Raw genomic sequence first — 11,924 nt, 5'->3', positions numbered from 1 at the left:
GTTGATAACCTGCACGCTTCTCTCGCCGTGAATCAGTCTGTCTCTGGTAGTCGAGCAGGTCATTAGGACTCACGCCGCATTACAGTATGACGTTGCCGGGGTTTGTGATGCTGCTATGCATCCTGGGAGCTCAAGCCACCGTGGATCTGAGAAATGCTGCTGCTATGGGTAAGAAAATAGCATCATTAACAGATCCATCAGTGTCATTCATTTATCACTGGATGCTGCTGACAGTGCCAACAGGATTAATGTTTTACGGTTAAATGCTGTAATGAAGAGCAAACTTCATCCAAAAAAAAAAAAAAAAAAGCTCAGTATTAAATATCTAAACATTCTTAAATCAAGATGCATTTACTTGAGGAGCAAAATGACTGAAGATGTTAAGTCTTGTGAGTATAATAAAAGATAATAAAATAAATATCTGCCAGAGGGGTCCGAAAAATAAACTTACAGTAATTCAAAGGGAAAACAAGATTATTTTTCTTACACCATTGATATTCTGTCTTGTTTTAAGCAGTTTTTCAGTAAACAAAACTTAACATCTTCAGTCATTGTGCTTCTCAAGTAAATGCATCTTGATTTAAGAATGTTTAGATATTTATAGTGGAAAACCAGACAAAAAAAAAAGAAGTGAGATATATATACGCTAACTAATCAGTCAGTTTAGCTGGTTCAACTCTCTGCTTAATGTTGGTTGATCAATCAGGTCAATCAGCATTGGCTTTTTTCTGAACCACACTCTAAAAAATGCAGGGATGTTTTAACCCAATTTTGGGTCAAATATGGACAAACCCAACCGTTGCCGTTCAATTTTTAAATTACATTTTTAACCCAACATTTGGGTTTGTCCATATTTGACCCAAAATTGGGTTAAAACAAACCAGCATTTTTTAGAGTGCATAGTTTTGCTGGTTTAAGCCAGTTAAGAAGCGTGGACACAAGCATTATCACATCTGTAGAAAGACTGAGGTGCTAAAAATGTATTTAAATTCATTACATTCGCTTATATTTTTTGTTTTACACAACAGTTTGGATGGTAGAGTTCAATGTTAAGCAAATATGTGACCTTTAAAGAAGAGCATGTACTGTGAAGCCTTCACTTTTTCTCATTTCAAAGTCTGTGTACTGTGTGTAGAATCACATTATCTCCTCCAGTGAGATTTAAAGCTGTGCCTAGTATTTAATTATTAGTTTAATTTTCACAGGTCTAGGTGTTAAAAACTGAGAGAGATGCTTCAATCAAGTAGGTAATTAGGGTTATGTTTCCAGTGGTTGTTCACAACTTGTATGTCCTCAAGGAAAATGTGTTTTTAAGGTTTTAAATGTCTACATTTATACACAAAGAGGCCTTGTACCGCATGTGTGTGTGTGTGTGTGTGTGTGTGTGTAAATCTGCGTGTGCGTGCATACCTGAGGCTGAATGTATAATCAATGGGAGTTATTATGAGAACGGCCAACACTGTACATTTATTGAGCTACACACAGACTGTCTGGTTTTCACTCTCACTTTCTTTCCCACACGCCAATTTGTACACTGCTGTTCAAAAGTGTGTGTGTTTTTAAAAAAAAGAAATACTTTAATTCAACAAGGAGGCATTCAATTGATCAAAAGTGACAGTAAAGATATTTATAAAGTAAAGATTTCTATTTCAAATAAATGTTGTTCTTTTGAACTTTCTATTTCTCAAAGAATCCTGTAAAAATGAATGAACTTTTTTCAACATTGATAATAATCTGAAATGTTTCTTGAGCATCAAATCATCATATTAGAGTGATTTCTGAAGGATCATGTGACACAAGACTGGAGTAATGATGCTGAAAAATCACTCTCCTTAGTAAATGTAGGACACAGTATTTTCTGATATAAAGAATGATGACAAGTCAAGAGTCCTGAAAAAGTGCTATGAAAGTAATTTGAGGAAGATGAAAACAGATGGTACTATGGTTTTAATGATTACCTTCTAAATTTTACTCAATTCCTACTTTATGGTTAAAAAAATATGCTTGTGTTGAAGTCAGTGGTGTTGTAATGTCCTGTAAACCACTTCTCTTCTAAATAAATCATAGGCCTCAGGAGAGTTTAATCACTCACATGATTTAAAGTCCCCCTGTGGTGAAAATCCAGCTTTTAATGTTGTTTATGTGTCTATGTGGTGTTTTTAATATGCTTTAAGACAAACCATGTGTAACTTCATAAGTCGACACTATTCCTTAGTATTTTCTCCTTAAAACTGCAGTGAAGACAGTCTCAAAAACACGCTTTGAAATCGCTGGTGTTTCTGACGTCACAAACGACCTTGTAACCAATCAGATCAACGTGTGATCGTCAACGAGAGGATCTCTGAGCTGAGTGAGTGAGTGGAGGCGGGGCTCATTTGCATATTCATAGAACCACGTATACTAAATGAGGCAAGGGTGTCGAGTTACATTCAAGATATTTTAAGGCATGAAGAATTTTTTTTTAAATATGTAATTTTGGTGATCAAAGGTGAGTTTTAAGGGATAAAATGATTGACTACAGGGTGACTTTAATATTTAGACTGTATGATTCAATTGGGTTTGTAACCAGTGAGGTCAATTCATGTCAATTGATTCTCTCTCAGTGTTTAATGATCAAGAATGCAGTAAATAAGTAATCTGTTGTCGTGAATAAACCTTCATTTCATCAGAAGGTGAACAGGTGATCACTGATGTTCACAGCTATGGAAAGATTTTAGCATACTGAACACTTCGGAAGTGTTAAGACAGTTATAGGCCTAGTGTATTCTTAGACGGGACGCCGTCCCCACAGGTTAGACCTTTTATATCTTCTAAAAATACCTCAAGTCAGATCAGTTTGAAAAACTTCTACCACAGTACATTCACCATCTTAATAAGACACTCTTAGAAGGAAAAGTTGTATATACCTAAAGTGTTCTGTGCTTCATATATAGAACCTTTTAGGGGTTCCCATCATGTGGTCATTATGGATTTAGATTTGAATAATTAATTAATTTAGTTTTAATTAATTTGACGAAATGTTATGAATTAAACAGCTCATAAACATACTTTATCACTAGAAAAAAAGAAATGAAAAACCTGTTAAAAATGAAGATATTATGCAATCATTTAAGACATTTCTCCTTATATAGAACATTTAAAATTGAGTCGAACCCTATAGGGATCTATATAGAAAACCATTAAGCCTTTTTTGCCATCATCAATAAATAGCAAAATGTCATAGTGACTCTAAGTAAATAATTAGTGTCTGGGGTCTAAACATATTCGATCGATCTCACATATTTACATCCTCTCTCTCTGTCCTCTCACTCTTTCCAGCTGCAGGCTTGTGTAACACCAAGCCCACTGATGTAGTGTTCATCATCGACAGCTCTCGAAGTGTCCGGCCCTCTGAGTTCGAGCAGGTCAAGGTCTTCCTGGCCAAAGTGATCGACGGTTTGAACGTCGGAGCTGACGCTACTCGCGTGGGTGTCGTGAACTACGCCAGTCGGGTGAAGAACGAGATCTCTCTGAAGTCGCACAAGACCAAGGCTGCGCTTGTCAAGGCCGTGTCCAAGATCGAGCCACTGTCCACCGGGACCATGACAGGCCTCGCCATCCAGTTCGCCATGAACGTGGCGTTCAGCGAAGCCGAGGGAGCGCGCAAATCCCCCGACATCAGCAAGGTCAGAGTCATACACTCTTATAAATATTGGGATATATGGTTTGACATCAATGGAACCTTTCAAATGCACAAAAGGTACTTTATGTTTGAAAAAAGGTTATTTTAAAACAAAAAAAGTTACTTTTAAGAACTTTTTTTCACTAAGGGTGCATGTGTTTGAAATCGCCCCCTATACCCTCATTCACTATTCCCTACATTAGTCCACTATATAGTCCACTTGATGGAGTGAATTAAAAAGAGTGCGCCGGAAAGGTTTGTGTTTGCTGTTTATTAATAATTTGAAACGTGGCAAACTGGCAGCTTCATTAGTAATGAAAACATTTATCTTGAACTCTGTCATGGAAACTAAACCTTGATTAAACAATTTAATAATCAAGTAAAAAGGAATTTATACCAGTATAATATTACGCTGTAGTAGCCACATTGGACCAGCGATTTGGAAAATGGATGTATGATTCAGCTGCGACGCCATCTTCTGACGGGTAATTCATTTCGGCACGACTTTAACAGTGCTTTATGGGTATTCTCTAGCCGTTTAGCGTACATTGGTTGTACGCTTGTTATTGTGGTGCATTGTGGGATAGAATGAGTGCACTCGAAAACGTCCGCTAACGGTTTCGGACACCACTACAAATGGCTGTCCCCTCAAATAGTGCCCTGTTTAAGGGTATTGGGGGCGATTTCGGACACAGCCTAGGACTTTTGGTGCACACCTGTGTTCGATTGAAGTCAGAGTTTGGTTCGTAAATGATATGAACACTGTTTTCCGAACTCGTTTGCGCACCTGCGAACAGCACCCAAATCCGTTTGCTGCTGATATGAATGTAATCGTACTAAATCATGGAAGTGAACCGCTACTGATGACGTATGATTTGATAAAACTGTGTGTTTGTGTGTGTTCTCACTCACTTTCCTGACTAGCGTGACTGACGCAGTGCAAGCAGAGAGAATGAATATCTCGCCTTCAACAGAAATGGACTCTCACATTCTTTAGAACATTTGCAATTCGTTCGTGGCAGACGGACGCAAGTGTGGCTACGTGCTGATGCGTTGGAAACAAAACCAAAAGTAAAAAAAAAAAAAAGTCTGAAAACAAAACAGGGATCACAAACAATATGTTCACCATGGTCCATTTAGGTACATACTAAAAAGTATGAACTATCTATAAAATCTTAGTAAGATGTGTCAACATTTGAACCACTTATTTTTTCCCACATTTGTATCGTTAGGCCTAGTTGAGGAAGTTAAAAACCCAATACTTACATTTTAAAGTGTAATCTGGCTTTTTCTCAAAAGAAAAATCCACTTGTCACCACCACGCAATGAATTTTGGGATAGGCTCGGCTGTAAAATCCGTATTTGAAGGGGATGTTGAATTGGAACAGCCTTCGTCGCGCCACTGTGACGCATTCGGTCTTCAAAAGAAACCTTCGAAGGATGCAGCCTCTGAATTGGGACACAGCTAATGTGAAGGGGGAAGCAATTGAACTTTGGTTCGGACAAAGCAATCAAGCAAAAGTCTATGGCATCGCTGTGAAAACTCCTTTTTGAAACCTTTACTTTTAAGAGTGTTGTAATCTCATAAAACCCCCATATTTGGTATCATTAACAGCATTAAGCCTCGTTGGCAACAAGCATCTTGCGTTACGTAATCCGCAATGGATGAATTAGGCCCAGACGAACATCTGAATCTACTAGAATATCTCCAGATTTAGATCATTTTATTAAAAAATGTCATTAATAAACATTTGCAGGTTGCAATTATTGTGACTGACGGCAGACCGCAGGACAACATCCGTGACATTGCAGTAAGAGCGCGTGAGGCCGGCATTGAGATATTTGCCATCGGAGTGGGCCGTGTGGAAATGACCACGCTCAGGCAAATGGCCAGCGATCCTCTGGATGATCACGTGGACTACGTGGAGAGCTACAGCCTCATTGAGAAGCTCACCAAGAAGTTCCAGGAGGCCTTCTGTGGTAAGTGAGAGGACGAGGGGAAAGGAATAAAGGTCTGGAGACTGTCCTCACCATGGCCAGCGATAGTAAAGGTGTATATACGAGGGCATGTTATCATTAATCTCACTCCAGACGTAGATCTCCACCGTGTGCTTGATGCTCCACTGCACTCGGTTCTGCGGGCGAGGAAGTAAAAGCATGTGTATTCATCACTGATGTGATCGTAGTCGCTGCAGTGCAGTGGTTCTCAGCTTGGTGATACACTGGAAAAAAAGAGTATTTGTCTTGTTTTCCAGTACAAATATCTACACCGTTTACTTGAGAGGCAAGATGACATAAGAAATGAAGGGCCAGATATACTAAACAGGGCAAATTAGCGTGAGACCGCAATCCCATAAAAGCACTGATGGGAGTCGAAAGTTCTGCGGATGATCTATTGACAATGTGCTAATTAAAGGACACAGCAGCTCATTTACATAATGACCAACACAATCATTTACATAATGACCAACACAATAATTTACATAATGACCAACACAATCTACCAAGCGCAAAATGGATTAAGACATGCTTTTTTGGGTGTTAATTAATGCTGAAAATACCAGTAAACTGACTACAGCAAACCTTAGTAAATTATGTTGCGGGATTTATTTAAATACTCTCGTCCCATAAATGTTGCGTCTGAAAGGGAAACTCCAACAAATGCATATGCAATTAGATCAGCTGCAAAAATAACTGTGTTAATTTTTTTTTTTTACTGCATGTCTTTAGTTTTTTTAACACCAAAAGAGGGTTTTGCCCTGAGTCTTGTTTACTGAAAAACTGAACAAAATTTTGCTCAGTTTTGCTTCTCAAGTAAATGTATCATGATTTAAGAATTTTTCGATTTTTGTAATGGAAAACAAGACATCATTTTTTGCTCATCAATTGTCATCATTTAGACAATTTCGAAATTTAAAAGGTTGAGAACCAGTGCGGTAGAACTTTCTGCTGTCCTGAAGTGCCTGAGTCTCTGACATATTTCTGTGTGTTTTAAAGATTTGCTGTTCGTTTCCAGCGCAGCGGATTGTTAAAACGCATTGATTTTCTTGAGTTCCCACTTTCACATAGAGTAATTCTCTCCTCGCTAACCCTTCCTTCCCCCACCCGGTGTGTGTGTGTGTTACATTCATGGTAGCGGTTGTGTCGGACCTATGCGCGACAGGCGATCATGACTGTGAGCACATTTGCATCAGCACACCCGGATCTTTCAAGTGCGCCTGCAGAGAGGGTCACACACTCGCGGGCGACGGCCGAACATGCAGCGGTGAGTATGTGTGTGAATGTTGGGTAAGAGTCAAACACAAAAGACTCCATATACATGTGCAGATTTTTATGTATATAAAACCCCTGCTTTAAAGATGAATCAGAATCTTATTGGCCAACACACACTCACTCTAAATGGACAAATCTTGCGACTAAATGGCCCATTTATAATTTGACTTCAGTTACCACAATGGTTTTAGGCTTGTAAATGTGACCCTCAAATATGGCAACATCCTTGTCCTATAAAATATAACACTTCTATATATTTTCATAAATTATTATTATTCATAAGTTATTATAAAACAAGAAACTGGGGTAAAAATCTTCGTATCCTGGTGCTCTTTGGATGAGAGATAAGAAAGGCCAAGGCACTCGAGAATTAATAAAATGTAAAAAGCCTTTAAATAAATGTATTTTTTTACATTTTCTTAATCCTCAAGATCCATTTATTATGTGTGAGAAAAGATTATTATAAAAAAAAATTATCCAAAAATATATAATTGTCACTATACTGAATTCTTTGGCAAGTTTTTGGAAATATTATCTGGAAAATATATAAAATATACCCACTAGTAATGTTAGATGTATAAACATTAGAGACACTCAGTTGTTTTAAGATTATGTCCATGTTGCAAAGAAGATTTTTATGAAAATATTAGGGATGCACAATGTATCGGCCACCATATCAATATCGGCTGATATATGTTCATTTTTAATGTTATTGTTATCAGCCCGATAAGAAAATTTGGATGATATATTAAAGCCGTTAAATAATACAGAATTTCCTTCAGCTGAGCACTGTTCAACATGATGGTTTTGAATTGCTTGAAATATGATAGGAATCACTTCAAAAAGGAAAATACAGTTAAGTGCAACGTGCAGAATTAATATTAAACGTGTTATATGCCACGACCTGTCATATAAGCAACATAAAATTATAATGAGAACATTATAATTGTGTGCTTGGGACTTGGCTTTTAATGGTGAAATGTTTGTTTCAGGCTCTAAAAAATTATATAAAAATTTGGATTTAGATTTATCGGCCAATATATCGGTTTTCAGCTTTCAGGTATAAAGAATTATCGGTTATCGGTATCGGACAAAATGTTCATAACGGTGCATCCCTAGAAAATATATGCAGATTCATTTTTTATTTCTTACTGTTGAACAATTAATCCCATGCCTTCCCTCTATAGAAAAGAGAAACTAAAAATGAATCAGTAATAATAATAAATCTTATAATAAATATATATATATAAACTTTGAGAGTCCTAAATTCATTTAGTAAATTTTGGTTAAAAAAAAAACAAACCTTTTTGGTAAATTATTTATTTTTCGGCCCCCTGTTTAGTTTGGAAACCCCATTCAACAAACACTTTATCTCTCTTATGTCAGCTTGCAGTAACGCAGCCACAGACGTGGTCTTCTTGATCGACGGGTCCAAGAGTGTGAGACCAGAGAACTTCGAGCTGGTCAAGAAATGGATCAACCTGATCATCGACAAACTGGACGTGTCAGAAACCAACACTCATGTGGGACTGGTACAGTATTCCAGCTCGGTGAAGCAGGAGTTTCCTCTGGGACGCTACAACAACAAAAAGGCCCTCAAAGAAGCTGTGAAAAAGATGGGTTATATGGAGAGGGGAACCATGACTGGCCAGGCCCTCAATTTCCTGGTGGACAACAGCTTCACTCCTAACCAGGGCGCCAGACCGGGAGTGGCAAAGATCGGCATTGTCTTCACTGATGGCAGGTCGCAAGACTACATTGGAGACGCCGCCAGGAAGGCCAAGGAGAGCGGTTAGGGGGAAAAATGCACACACAGAAATGCAATGCAAAGTGCAATGTGTATGAGTGTTTTTACAGTGCACTGTGTGCGTGTTTAGGCTTTGAAATGTTTGCTGTGGGCGTTGGCAATGCTGTCGAGGACGAGCTGAAAGAGATCGCCTCTAATCCTGTCGCTGACCATTACTTCTACACGGCTGACTTCAAAACCATGAACCAAATTGCCAAGAATCTGCAAATCAATGATTGTCAACGTAAGTAAAACCACAAAAAAATCAGCATTGAAACTAGCATTTCATCAATTGAATTTGTTTTTGCTGTGCTGTTACTTACAGCGGAAGATCCCTGTGAATGTAATTCCCTCGTCAAGTTCCAGAAAAAGGTGGAGGAGGCACTACAGGCATTAACAAAGAAACATATCCTTTCCTAAACAGAGTGTTCGGGTTCAGAGCTTAATCCCACATCTGCCATGCTGAAAATATACACTACACAAATTCCTATTATGCTCAATATTCAATATTGACTTACATAATGCTACTGAATGCTGTTCTGTACATTAGCTGAATGTGTCATCTTTTTACGTAAGATGTGCCTTTTTAAGAGGGTTTTGAGATGAAACACATTTGGACTCGCTGTATGATAATTAAAATCAAAAGAAATTAGGGATGCATGATATAGTGGTTAATGGCAGATATTGGATATTTATATTGGGTTTATAGGATGCATATACAGGCCGATTACATAAACATTTAATTGTGCATGCTCATTTTCAGCTATTTGTACTTTTCTTTGTCCTTATATAATCTCAAAACAATAATTATTTAAAACAATAATTAACTAAATTAATTACAAATATTTTAAAAAAATGTAATATAAAATATATTTGTAAACTATAAAAATAATACAAAATAAAATATAATATTTAGCAAATATATTTTAATTGTTTAGACAAAATATTATATAATTTAATACATTGTATTAAAAATTTAATATATAAAATAATAAGTTCTGTATATAAATATAAAACAAGTATATACAAATATAGTAAATAAAATATCTGTCATTTACTGATTATCAGCCGTAACGTGAAAATATTTTTCGGCTTATTCGCAATGACCAGAATTTTGTTATTGTTGCATCTCTGAAAGAAATGTTATAGCCATAAATGCATAAAGCATCTTAAATGTTTAGCGCAGGTTAGGATGGTATTATTGCATCATTTCCTTGACAAAAGCATCACTGGACGCTGTGACGAAAAGGATCGCTGCCCTGGAGAACAAGATAGTTTGAGAAGGAGCCAACCTCTAATTCTTACACTAACATCCCTTTCTTTTCTTGTAAAAAAAAGTCTCCTGTGACCTCTGACCCTGATGCTTAAGATCCACTCCATTTCTTCCTGCCTCTTTGCCTTCATCACTATATTGTCATGGGGATGGAGCACTGAATAAAAGCGAAAGGTGTCAGTTTTCAAACATCCATCTCCCCCTTCAACAAAACCCTGTAAGCTTGACTAAAAAAACCCTGAGAAGATCTTCATGTACAACATGGACAATAAAGTCTTCCCTGTGGGGAGGTGGTGTGCCTATTAAATCATACTGTCTTTCTTCATTCCTCTTTCTCAAACACATTCTTTCAGATTCTGCCCCGAAAGTATTATTTTATAAGGAATATATATATGTAATGGTAATTTAATATAAGTTTTGACTTGAAATGTGTGAATGCTTGATTATTTTCTCAGATAAAACACTCCATAAAGCACACACATACACATACACAACACACACACACGTAACTCAAGGGCAAACATTCACTGACCCTGCAAGTGCTAAACATGCTGCTTGTGATGATTCAATAAAATCCCATTTTGTGTCTGTGTTTTTGGCTGTTGTGTCCTTGTTTTGTGTGTGTGTGTGTCGAACAAATGCGTAGGCTTCATTACTTCAGTACAAGGTTACATAAGAGAAAATGTTCTGTGTAATTATTAGGAGCCCCGGGTACAGAGGGATGTAAAGTGCAAGGGTATAGCAGCTGTAGTAACATCAGCGGTAATGAAAGGTTGTAGATGAAGTGAATGAGGCGTTCTCTCTCTAACTACAGAGCCTTCATTATCTGATTTTACTTCAGAAGCCAATTTTAATGTTGGATATACACAAAGTATTTAATGAATGTGTAGTGTGAATGTAATCGCCATGCTGTCATTGTCATGTGACCTATGACTGCCATTCATAAACCCCCATGGCCTCACGGGATAGTAAAGTGTCCATCATATATCTTAGTGGAAGTAATAAGTCATCCGGTCAACTCTTTTATGAATACAGTGAATTCAAACATACTCTTTTCACATTTTGTTTTTCGCCTGCTATGTGATTTCAGTCCAGTCCAGTAAAAAAAAAGAAAGAAGTAACACATGCACGGATGAACTGTGGGCCATTGCATAAACTTAACCGCTATGTTAAGACTGTGGCCTAAAGGGATAGTTCCCCCAAAAATGAAATCTTGTCACCACTCACCCTCAAGTTGTTCCAAACCTGTATGAGTTTCTTTCTTCAGTTGAAAACAAAAGAAGATATTTTAAAGAATGTTGGTAGTAGCCAATGACTTGTATGGTATTTGTTTCCTACTATGTTAGTCAATAGGTGCCGTCAACTGTCTGATTAGCAACATTCTTTATAATATCTTCTTTTGTTTTCAACAGAAGAAAGAAACTCATAAAGGTTTGGAACAACACGAGGGTGAGTAAATGATAACAGAATTTTCATTTTTGGGTGAACAATCCCTTTAAGGACTAGTTTGACCAACTAGCAGTTACCCGAGGGGTAATCATTGCTATTTTTCCAATTAGACCAATCTATTGATGTTAAAAGTTAGGAGCAGTATTGATGAAAAAATGTAGATGACTAACTTTTAAAACTAGTCTAAGCAGTTTATGGAACCGGCCACATTAAGATCATTAGGATGCGTGAATTTTAATTTCAAGGTGACTTTAAGCTGACATGGAAAGCTTATCCATGGTTTGTTGCTTGTCCAAGATGGTCTACCAGTTTGAACCAGTTTATTATTTTAACCCTCGGTTTCACAGATAAAGCTTAAGGCTAGTCCCAGACTAAAATGCATGTTTTGAGCTGTTTTAACTTAAAGTAACTTGCACTGACACACAAAATATGTCAGTGCCATTGTTTTGCCTCAAGATGAACATCAGTAAAGTTTTATCTAA

General features: G+C 37.2%; 1 protein-coding gene across 1 annotated transcript; it reads left to right on the top strand.

Moving 5' to 3' along the window:
* Positions 1–10,585, top strand: matn1 (matrilin 1). Its single transcript, XM_079879146.1, has 8 exons — positions 1–168; positions 3,319–3,665; positions 5,419–5,641; positions 6,798–6,926; positions 8,321–8,725; positions 8,812–8,964; positions 9,046–9,126; positions 9,951–10,585. Exons 1-8 carry the CDS (start codon positions 87–89, stop codon positions 9,998–10,000), a joined length of 1,470 nt encoding a protein of 489 aa, XP_079735272.1. The 5' UTR covers positions 1–86; the 3' UTR covers positions 10,001–10,585.
* The last annotated feature ends 1,339 nt before the right edge of the window (positions 10,586–11,924 follow it).

The sequence above is a fragment of the Squalius cephalus genome (genome assembly GCF_949319135.1).
Source record: "Squalius cephalus genome assembly, chromosome: 8".
Classification (NCBI taxonomy): domain Eukaryota; kingdom Metazoa; phylum Chordata; class Actinopteri; order Cypriniformes; family Leuciscidae; genus Squalius; species Squalius cephalus.
The sequence above is the reverse complement of the archived record's forward strand: the minus strand, read 5'-3'. Positions and strand labels throughout refer to the sequence as shown.